The sequence below is a fragment of the Cyanistes caeruleus genome, chromosome 17 (assembly GCF_971803275.1).
Source record: "Cyanistes caeruleus chromosome 17, bCyaCae1.hap1.1, whole genome shotgun sequence".
Classification (NCBI taxonomy): Eukaryota; Metazoa; Chordata; class Aves; order Passeriformes; family Paridae; genus Cyanistes; species Cyanistes caeruleus.
Window position 1 is genome coordinate 12,592,097 of NC_141717.1, and position 21,295 is coordinate 12,613,391.

General features: G+C 51.6%; 1 protein-coding gene across 3 annotated transcripts; it reads left to right on the forward strand.

Moving 5' to 3' along the window:
• The first annotated feature begins 4,946 nt into the window (after window positions 1–4,946).
• Window positions 4,947–21,106, forward strand: AMZ1 (archaelysin family metallopeptidase 1). Of its 3 annotated transcripts, none has more exons than XM_086853632.1 (7): window positions 4,947–5,018; window positions 12,770–13,089; window positions 13,705–13,872; window positions 14,733–14,861; window positions 15,201–15,364; window positions 16,770–16,946; window positions 20,404–21,106. In XM_086853632.1, the coding sequence occupies exons 2-7, from the start codon at window positions 12,786–12,788 to the stop codon at window positions 20,971–20,973; spliced, it is 1,512 nt and encodes a 503-aa protein (XP_086709758.1). In that variant the 5' UTR covers window positions 4,947–5,018; window positions 12,770–12,785; the 3' UTR covers window positions 20,974–21,106. The 3 variants fall into 3 exon arrangements, with proteins under 3 accessions (XP_086709758.1, XP_086709757.1, XP_023792590.2); XM_086853631.1 differs by lacking the exon at window positions 4,947–5,018 and adding an exon at window positions 12,058–12,242; XM_023936822.2 differs by lacking the exon at window positions 4,947–5,018 and having other exon boundaries at window positions 12,517–13,089.
• The last annotated feature ends 189 nt before the right edge of the window (window positions 21,107–21,295 follow it).

Consider the following 21,295-nt stretch of genomic DNA (forward strand, 5'->3'; position numbering starts at 1 on the left):
GACATGGACACGGGGTTTGACCTGAGACCTTGGAGAGAGTTTCCAGACTTAGAATCATAAGTAAGAATGTGAGTTTAAATAGACAGTAGATTAAGTTGGGAGAAGTTTTAAGGTTTTAAAGGTAAGATATAGAAGTAGTTATAAAGGTGATAAGAAGTTTAAGGTATAACAAGTAGTTTTGTGTGTCACTATATGATTGGTTAAAAAAGTCCACACTGCAGCAAACATGTATAAAATGAAATAATTAGTTATTGAAGTAAAAGCAGGAACATTATTTTGTGCCAAAAGTTAAGTGGCTAAATAACTTTTAAAAGACCCTGTAACCTGTAGTGTTGTGACCACTGACCATGAATATCCAGTGAATAAGGTGAGGATGCACTTGCTCCTTCATGAGACTGAAGAAGAAAAACAATAAATTGTGCTTTGAGTCTTTAAGTGGTCCTGTCTCTCAAAATCCTGGTACTGCACTGCTGCCAATCCCTCGAGTTTCTGAAGGGAATCATGGAAATCCACGAGTACCACACTCACTGCTGTTCATCCACGCCTCCTGGGGGTTTGTCTGTAGGGGTTTTTGGGGAAGGGTGATGGATGGAGCAGGAGGCAGCATTGTAGGGCATGTCCCAGCACACGATGGGGACAGCACCACCCAATGCAGAGCAGCAGCTGGGCAAAGGAGGGGCCTTCCTCAGCACCAGCACAATGCACTGCTTTTTCATGGTATCAGTGGAGGAGACAAGGAACATTTCATCCCCCTTCCACATCCTCTGATTGGAGCCAAATCAACTGATTTCAGTGAGGAATCAAAAACCTCCTGTAGTCTTGTCAGATGAGGTCACTCAGACTCCCCAGCTCAAGGTGAAATCCTGCTTTAATAACTCCTCTCTCCTGCCTCAGACCTTCTACCAGAACCACCAGAACTTCAGCTGGCAAAGGGAGCAAACCTGAGCCCAGACAGGTCAGTGCTGCATCCTCCCAGTACCTCCCAGGATGGGAACTCTCAATCTCCTGTGCAAACCTGTCAGTCCCGTTTCTCCTCCTTTCCATCACCATTAACATGTAGGAGATTTCACCCTTTGATTTTGAGCCTGCTCCTCCCAGGAAATTTTGTACTTATTTCCATAGAAGCAGCAACATGAGATTAGATTCTTTCTTTTTCTCTGTGGGCATTCCCTAATTCTCCTCCTTGTGCACAACACAGTCTGAAGGCGAGACAGGTGTGGCTGCAATTGCTGTAGGACCAACATCAAAGTAGCTGCTGATAGTTCTACAGTGCTGCCCAAATATAGGTCAGGCTTTTGTGATTGACCAGCAGAGACAACATGAGCTGAACCCCCTCTGCTCTCCCTGGGCTGCTGCTAAGGTCCAAACTTTCAGAAGGTGTGCTTGTGTGCATTTATGGTTCGTGGTAGCAGCACAAACTGAAATTAGGAGCACCATCCAGGGGAGATTTAGAAATCCATGCCAAGAACACGGCTTTCAATTCATTTCCTAAAATCAAAGTGGGGCCACAAAGTCAGCTCTTCACCTTCTCAGAGCAGAGACCACCACATTTCACCCCGTCCTTGCTCTGCTGAGCACAGGAACATGTGCTTGGCTGAAGCCCACTTGGGGAAAGGCATCTTATCTTGAATAGAAAACACTATCACATGGGGAGAGTTTCACTTTCCTCAGTAATTTGTTCCAGCAGCTAATCAACTTCATTCTTTAAAAAATTAATGCCTATTTTCTCATTTCAATTAGTCTGGCTTCAGCCTGCAGCTGTGGGTTTGGGCTGTCTCTTCTCTCTGGCATACACAGCTCGTGGGTACCTGCCTTTTCTCCCCACGGAGCTATTTGTGTATCTATACATCTTTCTTCAGCTAAACAGCTCCAGTTGCCTAAACTCCAGTCTCAGGCAGAAGTTTTTGGGATTTTTTTCATTCTGCTTCTCCCTGAGGATGTGCTGCCCCAAGAAGTTTCCTGCTCTCACCTGCCCAAGGCACACACCCCTGTATTTTACACCCTCCCACGTGGAGGACTCAGATCGTGGCCACTCCAGGAAACACAGCTCTGCATAAACAATTGGTTTCAGAGCAGAACGGTGACTGCTGCTGATCACTGCAGATAAAGAGCACTTGTGGTGAGCATCACGTCTCTGCTGTGACCAGCTCCAGTGGCAGCTGAGCGAATGCTGAGCACAGCTGTCCCAGCACCCTTCCACCCCCTCCCAAATCCCCATCCCTCCGACTGACTGCTCTCTCCAGCTCCTGCTTGTCCTCACATCGGAGTTTTCACCACCTCCTGCTCCCTTTTCCCTTTCTCTTCCACTGATCCTCTCTCAATAAAGCCACTTTCCTCCTAAGAAGTCAGAGTGACTGAGTGGCTGTTTCCTCATCACCGTCCCTGCCTCCATCTCCCTCTCTGCCAGCCCTGCTGGGCAAGGACTGCCCAACTCCTCCTGTGTCTGCCCAGGATAAATGCATCATTATGAGAACATTTAACAACAACACCACTCCTGTTTACCTGTGCTGGTCAGTCAGTGGCTTGGCAGCTAAGCCAACTACTAATTATTAAGTTTACAAAAGGTTTAAAAACAGCAACAAAAAAGTGTTTTGGGAGCACACTGTATCAGTGTATCTGGTTTTTCAGTTCACAGCTTCCTCATGCAGGAGCTGACTCCTTGAGGCTTGTTATGGTTCTAAACATGTTGATGGTGTACTCGGAGCAACTCATAAATACATAATTTAAGTAATTAATACAAATAAAGTCTCATTACAAGCAGAAACCAATTAAAACAGCACAGAGGGCATCTCCTGTGCTTTGGGTAGCAGCTGAAGCGGAAGAAGATACTATTGCAAGGCCTCAGAATTCCCTCCTGCCCTTCTCACATGCTGAATCTCAGGAAGGTTTCCCACAAGGAAGATTCACGAGCAGCCTCTGCTGCCAGGAGAGGCTGCTGCTTTGCCTTGGCCTGATTATGAGAGCAGCAAATTAGGGCAATTTTTCACCAGTGATGCTGCCGGTGCCTCCAGAGCAGTGCAGGTCCCGGGCACACAGGCTGCAGCAGGGATGGTCTCATCCTGGTGCTGGCTAACCCTGCAGCACACCACATGGTCATCTGTCCACTGCTGTGGCCACCACGACTCCAGCAGCACATTCTGCTGGCCCTTGCAGGGCCCGTGGTTGTGCTGGGTGTGCAGATGCCATTTGGGCTGCCAGGACTGCTACAGCTCCTGAGGCTGTAAAATGTAATTTGTTTTCCTTATTTCAGTTTATGTCACTTAGGGACATGCCTGGGTCCCAGCCAGGGTATTCCTTTTTCCTCCTATCCCGGGATGGCAGAAATGAGGGATCAAAGCGCTGAAGAGCATCAAAACATAAAAGGCAGAATAAATGAAGCCATGAAGAAATGGGAACAGAGATCCTCTCCTTTAATGTAATTAACCTTTCCAAGAACAGATAATATTCCCGAATTAAAGGACATCGGGGGACACAGAAATGCATTCAGGTCAAGTGGGAGCGATGCTGTGAGCGAGGCATCAAGGCGAATGCAAACACGGCTGGCAGGGCGGGGATGGCACCAGCCACCGGCACAACCGGTCCCAGGCACCCGCTCCTCGCCCGGCTCTCGGCAGAGCGGAGATTGCAGGGTTTCCATCCCCGGCACTGCCGCACTGCCCAGCCCGGCTCTCTCGGGGATGCGCTTCCCGGGATGGGGCTGCCGGGCCCGTCCTGACCCGCAGCCCGTGTCCCACCCCTGTCCTGTCCCTGCAGCCCGTGTCCCACCCCTGTCCTGTCCCTGCAGCCCGTGTCCCACCCGTGTCCTGTCCCTGCAGCCCTGTCCTGTCCCTGCAGCCCTGTCCTGTCCCTGCAGCCCTGTCCTGTGCCTGCACCCCTGTCCCCTCCACACCCCTGTCCTGTCCCTGCAGCCCTGTCCTGTCCCTGCAGCCCTGTCCTGTCCCTGCACCCCTGTCCCCTCCACACCCCTGTCCTGTCCCTGCAGCCCTGTCCTGTCCCTGCACCCCTGTCCTGTGCCTGCACCCCTGTCCTGTGCCTGCAGCCCTGTCCTGTGCCTGCAATCCTGTCCCCTCCACACCCCCTGTCCTGTCCCTGCAGCCCTGTCCTGTCCCTGCATCTCTGTACTGTGCCTGCACCCCTGTCCTGTCCCTGCAGCCCTGTCCCCTCCACACCCCCTGTCCTGTCCCTGCACCCCTGTATTGTGCCTGCACCTCTGTACTGTGCCTGCACCCCTGTCCTGTCCCTGCAATCCTGTCCTGTCCCTGCACTCCTGTCCTGTCCCTGCACCCCTGTCCTGTCCCTGCACCCCTGTCCCCTCCACACCCCGTGTTCCTCCCGCATCCCGTGTCCCCTCCAACACGCTGTGTCTTTCCCTGTCCCGATGTCCCTCCCTATCCCGGTGTCCCCCCCCGTGTCCCGGTGTCCCCCCGTGTCCCGGTGTCCCCCCGTGTCCCGCTGTCCCCCCCTGTCCCGGTGTCCCCCCGTGTCCCGGTGTCCCCCCCTATCCCGCTGTCCCCCCCCTATCCCGGTGTCCCCCCCTGTCCCGCTGTCCCCCCGTGTCCCGGTGTCCCCCCCCGTGTCCCGATGTCCCCCCCTGTCCCGGTGTCCCCCCCCTGTCCCGGTGTCCCCTCCCTATCCCGGTGTCCCCCCTATCCCGCTGTCCCCCCGTGTCCCGCTGTCCCCCCGTGTCCCGGTGTCCCCCCGTGTCCCGGTGTCCCCCCGTGTCCCTCGGGCCCGCTCTGTCCCCGCGGGCGCCCCCCCGTGGTTGCCCCGCTCTCTGCAGGAGGCGGCTCTGCGCTCCCGCTCGGCGAATCCCGCGGGCTCCCGGCGGCAGGGCCGGGCCCCCCTTTGCTCCCCCTTTTCTTCCTCCTCCTCCTCCTCCTCCTCCTCCTCCTCCTGCTGCTGCTGCTGCTCCTCCTGCCGCCGCCGCCGCCGCTGCCGGGCTCCGCTCCGCCTCGCCAGCCCCGAGCCGGGTGCCCCGGCCGCTCCTCCCGGCCTCCGCAATCCCGGCCCGGCGGGCGGTGAGTCCTGTCCTGTCCTGTCCTGTCCTGTCCTGTCCTGTCCTGTCCTGTCCTGTCCTGTCCTGTCCCCCCGGGCAGATCGGGGGGGAGGGCACGGTCAGGCGGGAAGGGGAATCCGGGCGGCCCCGGTGTGCGGCGGGACCCCCCCGGCGGGCCGGGGCATCCCCGGGACCGTGGGCATCGCCCCCGGGGTGACGGGCACCGCTCCCGGCTGAGGGCGGCCGCTCTCGGGGCATCTCCCGGGGTGATGGGCAGCGCTTCCCGGCCACGGAGCGCTCGGCGGGTGATGGTGGCTGTGCTCGGGGCATCCTTCCCCGGTGGCGGCGGGTCACGCTTTAGGGTGTCCCCCTCCGGGGGCTGGTGGCCGCGTTCGGGGCATCACCCGCCGGGGATTGAGGACTGCGCTCCGGCCATCATCATCCCCCAGGGCTCCAGGGGTCCTGCCCTGGCACTCCTGGTGCAGCCTGCCGGGGCTTTGCGGTGCCGGAGGCTGGGCTCGGCGTTCGTGCTTGGTGCATCGTCCCAGAGTGCTGGGGGACTTGTTCCCTCCCTGCACACCCACCCGTGTGATTCCCGCACCGGGGAGCAGCATCAACAGCCCCTTTCCCACATCAGCGGTGCCGGGGGGTGTTCAGGTGTCCCAGGAGCAGCGCCTGCTTCTGCAGCCCTTCCAGAACGTGCCTCGTACGCAGCAGAGCCTCCGGCTGCTGCTCAGGGTACAGCCGGCCCTAGGGAACCGTGGGGCTCTGGCGTTGTCCCCCCAGACACGCTGGCTGTAGTGATACCTTGCAGCCCCCTCCTTCTCCTCGGCTGTGAAATGCCCACAAACGTGCCCGGCCAGGCGGCAGCACTTCAGGAGCACTTGGTGTGCTGGGAGGAGGAGGAGGAGGCACCGCGTTCCCTTTTTCCCGCGGGATGAGGCACTTTGATACCCGTGCTCCAGGAACAGCCACCCTTAGCCCTACCTGTCTGGGAGCTCATCCGGATGGAAAACGCAGCCGCTTCCCTGGCTAACACCGGGGTTGTCTCGCAGAGACCATTTAGCCTGTCTAGACAAGTATGATGAAGAGCGAAGTGCCTGGAGCTCTGAGTGATTAGAGCTCGGCTATCTCTGCAGTGCTACGTTTGTTGTGCAGCTCTGATAGATGCTGCTCCGTGCTTTTGGATCTCTGGTTAGCAAGTGCACAGCACGCAGACATGGATTGTGGAGGATTATTTCATGTCAGAGCCAGGGAAGGAGAACACAGCCAGCCCTTCATCACATGTGTGCATGGGAGAAGCATCACAGGCAGTTGAACCAGACTAAAATGAACAGAAAACTCTGAAAATGGTGAATAGATGGGTGATGAGGGGGAGGAAGGGAAAGGCACAAACTGCCAGCTCACTTTCTGGAGGGTAGCACAGAGAAGTTCATGAATGTTTGTGTGACACTTAGAGAGCCTCAAATAGCAGGCACTGAAAAATAGGGTAGTGCTTTGTACAAGCACAGAATAAATAAAATCTGCAGAAGAGAAGGCTGAAACGAGGGATAATGTATGTCCTCAGTACGTATTAAAATGAGCAGAGCATTTTGAGACAGCAGCTTTAACATAAAACAAAATCAAGGGCAAAGTGGATGTGTATGTGTTCTTAAATACTTAAGAACACTTAAATAAGAATATTTAAATAAGGAAATGGATGCATCTGTCTCCATCTTAGGTTTTTAATGGCCTTTACAAATCTTGTCTTTCACCTTGCAAACCTTTTTTGCATATTGTTGAGCTGTCCATCTAACTTGCCCAGCAGTCCAAGTTAATTAATGAGGCAGATTCCTGGGAGGCCAAACTTCCAGGACTGAATCTTGCAGCAGTAACACATCAATCACAGTTCCAATAGGACAGGCAGATTCTTCTCCTCCTGGTAAATGCACGTGTGAATCCCTGAAGGTTTCCACAGCACCAGGAATGACTCTTCTCGAGACCATCTGTTTCTGAGCCACAGACATATTCTAGAGGCATTACACACAAATATTATTGGGGTTTGGCACTGCATGAGGCCAGAAGGCTTTATGTGAGTTTATGGGCTGGAACACACAGATCTAACTCACTGCTCTGTGGCCACTTAATGCCAAGCAGACAGAGGATGCCAGAGCTCCATGGGGGTGCAAGTGCAGGGCTGAGAAGGTCCAGAATGGATTTTCTCTGTGAGCAGAGGGGATTGATTCTGAAAACTGCTGAGTATCTCAAAACCAGGTCTGAACCTGGCCAAACAGATTTGGTGTGACCCCAGGAGCTGAGCCTACCCAGCAGCAAAGCCTGGCTCTGTGTGAGAGGCTGTGTTGAGCTCCTCGAGGAAGGAGCTGGACCAGTGAGAATTTTATTTGGAGAAGAGCTTCTCAGTCAAGGAAAATCTCTTTCTACACATGTCAACAAATAAATTGAGAAAATTGCTTTCAGGCTGTCATCGGTGCAATACTGGGAAGTGCAGGGAAGGAGAGGCTGATCCTGGAGCAGCAGGAGCAGACACCAAGTGCAAATCTCAGGGAAAGAGCTATTAAGCAACTGGAGCATGTGCTGATAATTAGTTATCGCTCGTTATGTTTGCTCTGGGCTTTTCATTTCTGTCGACTGGCAATGAATTTCCTCCACTATCACCACTTGTTTACATTACAGCACCTAACAAAGGTAATTAATCAGTGCTAAGAGACCCTGCTAATGTCCCTCTGACATCCAAAGAGCCGGGTTAAGTCAGTTTGCCTCCAAATACTTCACAAGAGCTGAGAGGGGAATGGAACAGAGGGAATCTCCTGTGCATCTGCAGTGCCTGTGGGAGTCAGAGCTAGAAATTGTTTAAAAGTTGGTTAATAAAATAAATAACTTTAGAACGACCAACTTAAAAAAAAAAATACAATCTCTGCAATGTTAGGGTCAAATTTAGTACAATACCAAATAAATCCATAATGCACTGAGTGCCCTTTCTGGACCTGTACATGGAATTTCTGCACACAAGACCGTCCCTGTCTTGTCAGAATATCCCAAATGAACTCACACTGTATGATATTGCCTTGGCCTTTGAGAATCAGGCTGTTACTGTCAGCCCCAGGCATTTCTATCCAAGAAAGCAATGTCAATATATTAGAGAATAAATGACATATCTATGAATTACAAACAGAATAATTCATAGGTAATTTTCAATTACAGAGAATAATTTATATGTGTCTGATTTGCAAAGAGAATTATTTATGAGTAACCTGAATTGCCCATGAAGAACATTAACAGGTTATTGTGGGAAAGGGAGTCTACAGACTGCTCATGTGTCACGTGCTGAGCCTGGATTTTGGGGCGTTTCCTGCGCAAACACACATCACAAAAATAAAATCTGTCAGATTCCATAATAAGCAGATTTGTGTAGTGTGCCCAATCTGATCTGAAACCTCCGAGTGGTGCTGAAAGCCAGACTCAGGGAGCGTGTTGGAGCTCCTGCCTTGAGGAGCACCACAAGCAGAAAGGCCACAGCTGGGGTCCTGTAACATAATCCTTGGAAAAGGCTGTTTTTCCAGGAGCAGACAAGGAGCCAAGTGCCAAAATCATTGGGTTGTTTGTGTCTCCTCTGCCCTGTGTGGAGGTGATGATGGATGACATGAAATATGCAAATAACAGAGAAAAAGAGGAGGATCTCCATGGACTGGGTGAGATTCCCAGCACAGGCTCCTTCCCTGCCCCTGGATGCTGCAGGTGCCAGAGCACAGGCACGTCTTCCATCCTGCACACAGGGATGCTGCTCTTTGTATCATGGAATCTCTGAGGTTGGAAAAGACCTCCAAGACCATCCAACCTCCATGGGCTTATGGTCCAACACAGGTGCTCCTGGTTTAGGAAAAATTACAATGTTAGCAAATGGCTGTGAGATAGAACTACAAAATATGTGTTAGGAACAGGACGTTTTCTTAATCATAAAGTAAGAAATGGCACAGGAGTGGATGTGGACAGTGTCTCCACTTGCAGCAGATCTCTATTATTTTGCTTAAAGCATTTTCTCAAGTTCAACCACAAATTACTAGCCTCTTAAACAAAAGGAGTTATTTTCACCTCCACAGGACTTGCTGGCCAGGTCCTACAGCTTGTCATTGAACAAGGGGCCAAATCAGCTTTCTTTAAGGCAAGACATCTTCCAAAATACCTGAAGGGCAGAAGGATGCATTGGGGCTTCCAATTCTTCATCCCCACCTTGGCATCTTAAAACCTGAGTTGGGAAAGAAACTATGCAAGCCAAAGTGCCATTCCCTCCTGAGGAACTGCCTCAGGGAGTTACACCAGGCACCCTCAGCACAAGAGCTAAAAATTACAAAGCCCTGTTGCTCTGCTCCACTTAATGAAACACCATATCCATATATCAGACCAAGACAAACAGCATCTGCTATGGCTAATGTGGTAAAAGAGCTTCTTTTTTCAACCATTAAAGTTGGTCCATAATATTTTCTGAAACACTGATTTTCTCTGATGAAGAATTTTAGAAAAGTTTACTAAAGAGAAGTAATTGTCTTGGATTTGGAGAGTGTAATGGGTTGCTGCTGTTGTGTTGGAAGCAAAGCCAGACCCTCCAGGAGAAGGAGGCACATGTCATTCCAGACTGAATTCCTGCAAATGCATTCCTGTGCCTGAGCTTTTAAAGCATCGTCATGGGCACCCCTGGGCATGGGGAGCACCACAAAACACCCATGGTCACAGCTGGGAATGTCTGGAGCTGGGTGAATGTCCCCTTTTAGGAAGTCTAGGGAAACAATGTATATCCCATAGCTTTGGGCTCCCACTGTATTCCACGAGGGAGCCTGGGGGGAACACTTACTACAAGACTGTGCACTCATTGTGTCTATAGTCACATACATCCACTCTTTGCTGCTTCCCATTTAGCAGAGAAAAATCCATTCATTTTCTAACCAGCTCCTCCTCCCCAGACCAACGCTGCAGTCATTGCCTGAAACGTTTATGAAGGCAGCTCATGCTTCCAGAAATTTTTAAATTCAACTCCTTTAACATGACCTGGACCAAGTGCAAAGTCTCTTTCTTGACTTGCACTAGGCAGGCAGCAGCTCACAGCATCCCATCCTCAGGGAGTTGAATATTGCTAACAGTTCCCCAGTGAAAGCTCTGCAATCACCAGGAGAAAGATGTTTGTATTTAAAGGTTGTGCAGAACAAGTGAAATCTTGTCCATTAGGAAAATGCCAATCTTCACCCTAATCCAAGGCAAAACTCCTGATGACCTGCTGGGGTCAGACTCTCACTTTGTCCTCCTAAATCTGGAAGCAAGTCAGAAATGTAGAGATTTGGGTCACCAAGGGCAGAGCAACCTCACACAAACTTGCTGCTCATTGTAAAAACCAGGTGGAGCAATTTGGACAATTTTGGGTAGCAAGAAGAGCTGAGAAAGTATCAGAGATTTTTTTTTTAACTTTCACTGGATTAGGCCCCTTGTACCACTTCAGATCCCCCCATGCCACCTGCTGTCAGCCTTTAATGAGAGTGAAATACAAAAGCTTGCAAAAATGAAAGAAAACTGCTTATCCACTCCCTCTCCAAGCTACACACACTTAGAGACAAAAAAAGATCACACTAAATGAGCCCTTGTAAGGACTACCAATACATACATAGCTCTTCCCAAGGGTTAGATGAGAAAGAATTCAGTGTTAATTTTAATGGGCTGCCACTTTCCTCTTACTGTGCAAACCACCTCTGCATAACTGAGGAGAGGCTTTGGCTCATTTTGGTACTACTTTTTTTAAATATTGAATTTTCTTAATTGTATTGCTGTCCTCAGGGGCCACTGCATGCCACTTACCTGGCAGAACTAGGCTGCAGACCTACTTAAATTGTAGGCTTAATCAGTTCCTCCTTAAAATATTTAAATTTTTTTTTTCTGTGATTGAATGCTGCTGCTAGAGCAGTGATGGTCAGCAGCTGATGCATTTGGTGTCCACCCAGAAAGTTTTTCTGGCTCCTTTTAAGTTACTATGAACTTGCCTAGAAGAAGGTAACACTTATTCCTAGAAACCCTGGGCTTTTGTGCATATATCCCCTGAATTTCTCATTCTGCTGTGAACAGGTGGAGCACTTACCTGTGGCAGGCAAAAAGCCCAAAGCACTGCTCCAAAATGCTCCAGTCCTGCCTGGTGTGATCCCCTTACAAAAAGGAAAAATCCAGACATAGACCAGTCACGGGGGCTGTGCTTTGTTTCCTCTTTCTCTTCCCTCCCCCCAAGGTGTTCACTGGCACCTCCCCAAGTGCATAAACTGCAGTGGGAAATAGGTGCTTGACTTCTGCAGCTTTGGGGAATGCCAGACATAGAAAGGACCATGGAGAGGATATTTCCAGGATGCTCCAAATTAGTTTCTTTGTGCTGCAGGCTTTCATTTCCTTTTTATTTACCACTTGACATCATCCCCAGCGTTGTTGATGCTAACACAGTGTGACATGAAGCTGCTCACAAAGGGACATGATGGCAATGGGCCCGAGCGTGTCCTGCTAGAGAGGCACCACCAGCACACGCGAGCCTCGCACGGCAAGCCCCACCTTGGCTGGGCAAACCCCCCCCAAATCCTGCAGCCTGACAACAGCACTGGGAGCCAGCAGACACCCTGGGATAGTACCTAGGATTAAAAGGTGTTAGAGGAAATTGTCACCAGAGAACAGCTGCTTTCACTGGTGTCAGGTAAGTCAGAAGCTTAGGCTTCTGATGGACAGATAAAGATCAATACCAACCTCTTTGTTCCTGACATGGGCCTATTCCAAGGAGTGTGGTTTATCCCAAGAAAATAGGAGCACCACTTTTCCACATCCTACAAGGTCCAGTGCAACCAGCTACACAACATCCAGAGATGTTTCCCATCTGGTTGGGGCTTCAGGATAGAGCACCAAAAAACCCCCAAACCAGTCAAGCCATCTGGTTTTCTCCAGATGCCCGGCAGCATTTGTGCGTTCTTTGAGCACCATCTCCTGGCACAGGGTCTCTGAGCCAGTGACACTCCTGGGGACGTGAAGAACCCCAGAACAGCCGCTCCCACACGAAGCGTAGGGCTCCAGGCCAGCGCAGTGCGCAGCGCTCACAGCCTCCCACCAAACCCCACCGCAGGGATATCGGCGCACGCTGCTGTGAGAGCCGAGCTGAGGAGGTTTCCCGTCCCTGGTGAGGCTGAGCTGAGGAGGTTTCCCATCCCTGGTGAAGCTGAGCTGAGGTTTCCCATCCCTGGTGTGGCTGAGCTGAGGAGGTTTCCTGTCCCCGGCGAGGCCGAGCTGAGGTTTCCCGTCCCTGGTGAAGCTGAGCTGAGATTTCCCATCCCCGGTGAAGCTGAGCTGAGATTTCCCATCCCTGGTGTGGCTGAGCTGAGGAGGTTTCCCATCCCTGGTGAAGCTGAGCTGAGATTTCCCATCCCTGGTGTGGCTGAGCTGAGGACACAGCTCAGTTTCGGGTCCCCGGCGAGGCCGAGCTGAGGAGGTTTCCCATCCCTGGTGTGGCCGAGCTGAGGAGGTTTCCCGTCCCTGGCGAGGCCGAGCTGAGGAGGTTTCCCGTCCCTGGCAAGGCCGAGCTGAGGAGGTTTCCCGTCCCTGGCAAGGCCGAGCTGAGGAGGTTTCCCATCCCTGGTGTGGCCGAGCTGAGGAGGTTTCCCGTCCCTGGCAAGGCCGAGCTGAGGAGGTTTCCCATCCCTGGCGAGGCCGAGCTGAGGAGGTTTCCCGTCCCTGGCGAGGCCTGGCGCTGATGGCTGTCCCCTCCCGCAGGCAGCGGTGCCCCACGATGCTGCAGTGCAAACACGCGCAGGAGTTCAGCTTCGGGCCCCGCGCTCTGAAGGACGCGCTCATCTCCACCGACCCCGCGCTGCAGGAGCTCTACGCCAAGGCCTTCTCCAGGGCGGAGAAGCTGTTCCTGTCCGAGGCCTACAACCCCCAGCGCACGCTGTTCTGCACGCTGCTCATCCGCACGGCCTTCGACTGGCTGCTCAGCCACCCCGATGCCCCCGAGGACTTTGAGACCTTCTACCACGCCATGCTGAGGAGGAAGCAGAACTTCTGTCGAAAGCACATTTACCTGCAGCCCATAGGTAATGGGGGGATCTTCACTGGGCTGTCTGGGGAGAGACAGGAGGGCGGTGGGTGTTGTGGAGCGCTGCTGACGCCCTCCTCTAAGGACTGAGCTGCAAATGCAATGGCCACAGCAAAGACAAGTGTAACAGGCAAGGCTCTGACATGCCCCCAGCCCAGAGTCACAAGCCATGCTGGTAGGCCTGCCATACAAATGGTATATGTGCCCCTGGGTGAGGCTTGCTGTGAATTTATGAATATATGTATATCAAAGTATGAAACAATGCTGGAAAAACCAGCATTTCTGGAGGTCTGTCTCTGATGGTTCATTAAACACAGCCACCCATTCCCACGTTAATCATTCTGCACAACTTAAACAGGAGACAACCTTCCAGCACATCTGCTCTGCTAATGAGAGCATACTAATGCCTTGAGCAACTTCTCAGAAAGAGCTCCCTCTTCTCCTCTATATCCAAAACCATCCAGAGGTGTCCACCACACCCCAAAGTAAGCAATGAACTCAGAATGAACCAGCCTGCCCCCGTCCCAGCTGCTGTGGCCAGTGCCATGAAACCCCTTCAGACCTAATGTTCACCCTGGCTTTTAGGGGCTGGTAACAGAGTTTCTCTCCTCAGATTTAATTGAAGGGCCTGCTGGGCTCTCCCTGCTGGATTCCCTCCAGAGCTGCGTGGAGTCTTTTTTCCTGGGTCTGCGTGTGAAGTGCCTTCCCTCCATCCCAGTCTCTTCCATCCACTGCTGCTTCCGCCACAGCCGGGACTCGGACAGGGTGCAGCTCCACGCAGGTGAGGAAGGAGCTGGCAGTGGGGAGCCCACAGACGCCAGCCTGGCACACGGGCACGAGTTCTCTCTTAGGAAATGCCTGACACAGCCCTTCATTGCCTGAGGTGGGAGGGGATGAGGAAGGGAGTGAAAAGGGAGAAATCCTGTTCCCATGGAAAGCCCAGAGCTTTGAGGCTGGAAACAGGAATAAAAAACAAAGTGACTTTCATCATATTTTCCTCTGCTGTTTGTATTTTTCAGTGCTATTATTTTAGGTCCAGCTCTGCAAAGCGATCGGATCAGCTCTGCGGGAAGGCTCTGTTGATTTGGTGCAATCATGGTCTCCCATCCCCTCTCCAGAGCCAAAGTAAATTATTGGCCTGGGTGGTGTAGGAGGGGAACTCACAGGCCCTTCATGATAGGAAATTTGGGTTCAAGTGTCAGTTCCCCAGGGGACAGGGTTTGCAGGCTGCCAAGCTTACACTGCACAAACATCCACCTGGAATGAGATGTTTGCAGGTTCCATGGGCAGCACATGCTCAGCACAGACCCAGCACTGCAGCCCTGGGGCTATTCCAGGTCAGTTCTGAAATGCCTGTAGGGAAATTCTGCTCCCAGGTGCTCATTTCATGGGTTAGTACTGAATTCACCAGCATCTCTGCTTGGGTTTAACTCTGTGCTCAGCACCACTTCTGAAATCAAGTCTCTGATGTGAGGGGTGGCCTACACAGCCATGGTTCTCCACCTGAGATGATGAATCCAGCAGCTTTGCCTGCCTGTGGGCTTGGATTACATCCTCCTCCCCATCAGCAGCAGAAATTCTGGCTTCTATGCCCTCCAGGGTTTCTTCATTTAAATGAACACCTCTCTTGTATTTGTCCAGATGGGATCCTGAATTTCCTGAAGAACAACAAGCCCATGGATGCACTGTGTGTCCTTGGACTTACCCTGCTGGACCTTTACCCATGTGAGACCTGGAGCTTCACATTCAGCAAATTCCTGCCAGGACAAGGTGGGATTGGAGTCCCATGGTGATCTAGCACAGTGTGTGAATGAGGAACTCCTGTACCAAAAAGCCCTTCCCTGTGAGACTGGAATGGGCAAATCTTACCCTTAACACATTATTCCCTGATAAAAGGAACTAGATTTTCCCAGTGTGAAATCAGGGGGATCAGGGCTCCTGATCCAGACAGAGGTAACTGAGGTGATACAAACCTTTTGGGGAGTGGGTCTCATCACAGCTTGTGTGCTCAGCTGGACTGTGCTCCCACAGCTGTGTTTTCATGCTGCCTAAGGTGAGAGACACTTGTCAAAGAGCAGATGCCTGACTTGTACTCCTCTCTCTTCACAGAAGTGGGAGTCTGCAGCTTTGCCAGGTTTTCTGGGGATTTCCCCCAGGCTGGTTGTAGCAGTTTGAACCCACCCACGCAGAAGGAAGAGCTGTGTGAAGTCAGCAAGGAGGGCAGAGACCGGACCTTGCAGTTCAGCGCCCAGGAGATGGTCGAGTGCTGTAAGGTAGGACCAGCAACCTCCTGCACCCTGTGCTTCTTCCTGTGTAGGGCTAAATGTTTCAGGCCAGGGCATAATCCATAATGCCTCAGCCCAGTGAAGCAGCCATGGGACTGCTCCCAGAAGCACAGGCAATCACAGCCACATCCACACTGAATTCAGATATAAAGAGCTTGCATTTTACTGCACTGCATGGACAACTCCTAGTCCCTTCACCATGCAAGCAAATGACATCAGTTATGGGGAGGCTACAGGACTTGCCTCAGAATCACAGAATGGTTTGGGTTGGAAGGGACTTTAAGGGCCATCTTGTCCAAGACCCCTTGCACTAAAGCAGGTGATGTCATAGAGCAGCACTGAAACAACCCCTCCCAGGCTCGTGCTTGGGTAATGCTGAGCATTTTTCTTGTCAGGTACAGCAGGGCTGATACAGTATTTGGAGGTTAATCAGAATATCTGCTGGAGCTGTGTGTAACTAATGGATGGCTGTGAAGGGTGAGGGTCCCCCTCAGACACTGGTATGTGTAAAGGGGAGGGCTCCCTGTGCCAGACCTGTTATGTGGATGGATGAGAACAATACCTCAGCCAAGTTTGCACATCTATTGATATGCAGATGCCCTTAAACCTCACCTCCAACGCATGCTCTTCAGGAGTGCTGTCCTCCCTCATCCCAACATCTGCCATACTCCAGCTGTGCTTCCAGTGCTCCTCCCAAAGCTGGCCCACACAGAGCAGTCACACCAACACCTTCAAAGCCATTTCCCTTTGCTCCCCTGGAATTTGCTCAGGATTTTCTAGTTTGAGGTCTCTTCCAGTAATAATTTCAAATGATATTAAGTGTCAATGGGAGGAGGAGAGGAATCCTCCATCCTCAGCCTTTCCACAGTTGCCAATTCCCAAGGCAGTCATGCTTGGCCAGCTGACTCCAGCTCAGTTTTTTGCTTTGGCACAAATGCTAATGGAGTCTGTTCTGGAAGGATCCATATCTGTTATTGCCAACAGCTTCTTGCACATTTCTCACACAGGCTGCGATGCTCTTTTCAGGCCCCAGTGGGACTGCTTTTCCTCCTTAAAAAAACCCCTAAAACAACAAAAAAACCTCCAAACACCACATTGTCCTTGGGGAAGAGCAGCAGCAGCACTGTCCCACAGCTCTAAACACGCTGCCTACAGGGCTTCCCACATCTGCCTCACCCACACCCACCCCTCCTTCTCCACAACACAAACACGGAGCTGGGAAGGGGCAGGTTCTCTGATCACCATGGAAAAGCCTAGGCTGGAGGAGTGCCATTGCTGAGCAAGAGGTTGGTCAGACTACCAGGGAGCAGGGAAGGTGGAACAGCAGAGGAAGAAGAGGAGGCAGCAGAAACAGGAATGACCACACAGTGCTGTGATCTTTGCTTCCCTAAAGGTGACCTGTCACGAGATCTGCCACCTGATGGGGCTGGGGACGTGCCGCTGGCTGCAGTGCATCATGCAGGGCGCCCTGAGCCTGGACGAGGCCCTGCTGCGGCCCCTGGAGCCCTGCCCCATCTGCCTGAGGAAGCTGCAGCACGTCGTGGGCTTCAAACTCATCGAGCGCTACAGGGTGAGCCCCAAGCCCCCCGTCCCTCCTGGAGCAGGGGCAGGGCAGGGACAGGGTGGCCCAGCCCAAAGCCCAGCACTGAAGGTGCTGCAGCAGCGTGGTGAAGGCAGGAGATCTCAGGAGATCAGTGCCAGGTGCTGAGGCAGCAGCTCACACCCCGACACAGGGGTGTTCTACACAGGCTCTGACCAGCAAAGTGCTTGGCACAAGCTCCAGGGATTTGGCTCTTCCCAGAGGACACTGCCACAGCCCAACCACACATTTCTAATCTCAAAAACAAGGTGGGGAGGGCAGGCAGATAGCAAGCAGGAACAGCAGGGAGTGCAGGGATTCCCACAGCTACGCCCTTTCCTGTGCCACCCTCGAGTTTTGCATCTCTGGGGCTGCTGGAAACAGGGAGGAAATATTATGTGTGTACTTTGCTGGAGCTCCTCTGTTTAAATTTATGAGAAAGGAGCCAAAATTATTACCCCAAATACATGGAGGGTCCCAGATGAGGTCCCAGCATCTTTTGTCTCTTCTCTCCCATCCATACCACTGCTAACACCACATTTAGACAGATCAGCAACAGTGCAAGAGCACCCTTAGCTCTTGAAGGGGTTTTCTACCTCTGCTGTCTAAAAAGCAGGATTCAGTAGCCAAATGTTTGGTGCAAGTGTCCCTGTTCTCACCCAGCACCCATCTTCTCCCGGGTTGTAATTCCTGTCTGACACACATCATGTTCAGAGGCAGGATTTTCCATGGCTGCCTATTTTAAAGTCTGTGGGTTGTATTTGTAACAAGATACGAGCAGAATGAGAAAGGAGATGCCTCTAGTTTCCTTCAGCGTGGAATCAGATGCACAGAAGCATGGCAAAGAGTGTGGGGAAACACATATTTTTTGTGGTTTTCTTACCTGTGGTGCTGCCAGACCCTTCTCTGGCTCTGTGGCTGTTTGGTCCCTAGTTCTGTCTGAGAGGTGCCTAAATTGCTCAGACCACCAGAAGAATAAATTCTGCTATATTTAAACACCCATGCTGTCAGCATCCAGCCAATGCTTTCTGGAAGAGAACTGCCACCTGCATTAATCTTTTCTAGAAATATTTTTGCCTTTACACCTGCAATAAATACTGTAATTGGCTCAGCATCCTCTGGTGACAGGGAATACAAACCTGAAGGGATGATGCACTTGCCAAATGTCACATCTGCTTCCTCAAGAAGGCAAAGCTCAACTAGATACAGTACAAGCTGCTGTAAGAGAGCTGTGATAATCTCTGTTAAGAGGCTTTGCCATACTGTTGAGAGGAGACATAAATGCCAGAGATGAATTAAATAGTTAAGGAACCTGACAGAAGAGAGCAGAAAACATTTCAAGACAATAACAGAGAGCAAAGTTAACTTGCCAAGCACGTTAAGTGTAAGTCTGAAGTCACATTTCCTCTTGGAAAACTATCACATATCCCCACCTGCCACAAAACAGCTTCAGACACTCATAATAACCACAGGAAATGCCAGAAGCGAGCTGTGCCTCAGCAGCAGCAGGTAACACTGCTCAGATCTGCAACTGAGACATGGTTTGGAGCAGAGGAGCACGTGGGGCAGGAAACCAGTCCTTATGCAGCAGAAAGAGCTCCTCAACTTATTTATCTGAGTTGCACTCAGAACCACACTCCATTTTTCATTCCAGCTGCTTATTCCAGCATGAGTCATTTTGAAAACTGAAAGCAAGTTAATTGTCCTGGTGTTTCCCCACCACAATCAACATTTCCACATTTCCACCTGCTGCTTGTGCGGCATCCCAGGCTGTCCTCATGCGGCTGGATGAGTTTGCTGTGGCCACACACACAGACAGCAGGTCTTAGTGACATCATTGGGGTGGACATCCACTTCAGCTGCTCTTGCCTGCAGGTAAACAAAACCCACACAGAGCTCATCCCTTCCTGGTTAAACAGGAGAACTTCAGAGGCTGCAGCCCTCCAAACCCACCCAAAGTTCAAATGAATAAGCCACCCAAAGGATGAGAGAGACTGACGGGATTCTGGGAATTCAGGTAGCGATCCTGAGTCAATCATTCCTTTTTTTGGCCTTGAATAGCCCAAATGTACCATTGGAAAATCCACATCTCCACAGCCTTTTTTCTTCTTGGGAATTGGGCTATTGCAATTGGGATTCCTTTCTAGATTCACTATTCTTGGGAATTTAGAGCCATTACAAAATCATGGGCTGCTTGCAGCTTTCCAGTAGCTTTGCTGTCCCCTTCACTAGCCCAGCTCCCACTGCAGCTTCTGGCACTGCCTTTGTTGGATAAAGCCAGAGGGAGGGAAGGGCTGCTGGAGCTGGGAGGAGGCAGGAGAAAAGTTGTCCCTTTACAATTTTTCTTGCCCCAGAGAGAGGGGGCAGGGTGGATAAGCTAAGCTGAAAGAGTCCATTTTATTCCTGTACAAAATTCTTCCCCGAGGCTCCATGCTCAGACTGAAATGAGAAGCAGGGCCGATTTCTCCCACCCACTCAATTTGAGCTCTTTATCCTTTCTGTCACTTGCCTGAAGAGAGAGCAATAGAGGAGGGAAGGGGGAGGAAGCAGCAGGGGGCTGTGAGAGAAGGGAGCTCCACAAGGCTGGGAATCTCCTGCCTGCTCCCCCTGAGCTGAGCAGGGATGGATGCAGCTCTGTGGCTGGCACACCACGGGGACAGCCAGGCTAATCCTGGCACTGCCGAGCAACTGGCGGCTTTGCAAATGGATCACTGGGAGCTACAGAAAGTAAAGGTGGATAAATAGGCCACAGGAGTGTGAAAAACTGAAAAACATGCACAAAAAACTCCCAACACTGGAAACAAGGCAGACAAGATCACCTTTTACCCAACGATGACTGGAGTACTGTGGTTCATTCCCTAAAGCATAAGGAACAAATGTGCCAGGAGCAACCTGTTATATGCCTCATTGTGGCATTTAATATTTAAAAAGGAAATTGTCTCAGACATTTTCCTTTCATTAATTTTTTCCTAGAGCCAGCCTTCCCACTTGTTCATTTCAGCTTGGGAGGGGAAGAGCTATTCTTGGGAATAAAACACACATTACCACAGGCGTTAACAACATGATGAAACACAATTCTTCACCACTATCTCAGGAGTTTTTGTAATGACAGTTTGCTCTGGAGAGACACTGGTTTGTCTCTCCTGGAACCACATTCACCAGCAGGGAGTGATCTGGTGCAGTTTTCTCCTACCATCTTCAGTAACAGGGCAGATAAAGTCCACATCTCACTGGAGGCAGCTCTGCTACAGTCCAAGAAAATGGGATAAGAGAAAGCTCCTGCTTTGTAGGGTCACCAGGAGTTGTCTGAACCCATGGTCTGGCAGAGAGGACCATGGCAGCTACAGCAGAGCCACCAAAGATAAATAGGTTTACCTGGCAAACACTGGGGAAGGTGTAACTGGTTTCTCTTATCCTCCACAATGAAACCTTTCCCCTCTCACCACAGAAGCTTTATGCTTGGACACAGACCGTGCTGTCCACGTGGCCAAGGCAGGAGTCAGCAGAGCTGTCTGCCTCAGAGGACATCCCCCCGTTCAGCTCTGACTCTGGGATGTGCTGTGAGAACGACTCCGAGGCCGTGACCTCCCTGTCGGAGCCGCTGACCCCCGACACCTGCAGCCAGGGCCTGTCCATCGGGCCGGAGCTGGAGCAGGACGAGCAGCCGGGCTCAGTGCTGGAGGCACAGAGCCAGCCCCGGCTCCCTGGCCACACCAAGGCCACGGACACCATCAAGGATTACGAGCTGTGGCTGGAGATGTGCATTGCTGCCCTGGAGAGGAACGTCTCTGAGGAGGAACTGGCTCAAGTGGACAAGACCGTGGATGCCCTGGCGAAGTGGGAAATGTTTACAGGCCAGCTGCCTGCTATGAGGAAGGACCTGCCCTTTGCTAGGGACAGCACCGGGCTACGCAAAGTTCTCGGGGACAAATTTTCTTCCTTGCGGAGGAAGCTGAGTTCCAGAAAACTGTCCAAGGGGGAGTCATCCCCTCAGCGCTGGCGGTGGGAGGACAATTAGGCTCGGGCTGCCTTGGGCCAGCTTTGTTCACACCACTGCCCGGCTTCCAGCCTTCCTCACCCCAAGCTGTTGCTGTCTCAGAGAAACAGCAGCTCCCCCCAGGAATAAAAGGTGTTTTGTTTTCTGACATTGCTAACACAGTTTTGATGTGATTAGTTCTCTAAGGGTTTTTTCCTTGCTGGTCTAAATGACGCCACCACTCCACACCCACCTCAAGTCCCACGTAGCTGCTTTTATTTTCTTGGTCTGAAGTTGGCCAGGAAGAGGTCAGGCAGGTCCCCACTAAAGACTGAACATGCTCACACAGGAGCTTGGGCCATCT

What these genes read in the sequence shown, in the direction of transcription:
- AMZ1 (XM_023936822.2), top strand. Translation starts at nt 12,750, where the DNA reads ATGGCTGTCCCCTCCCGCAGGCAGCGGTGCCCCACGATGCTGCAGTGC. An exon ending in CATTTACCTGCAGCCCATAG is followed by an intron (nt 13,090 to 13,704) that starts GTAATGGGGGGA and finishes TTCTCTCCTCAG; the next exon opens with ATTTAATTGAAGGGCCTGCT. An exon ending in CAGGGTGCAGCTCCACGCAG is followed by an intron (nt 13,873 to 14,732) that starts GTGAGGAAGGAG and finishes GTATTTGTCCAG; the next exon opens with ATGGGATCCTGAATTTCCTG.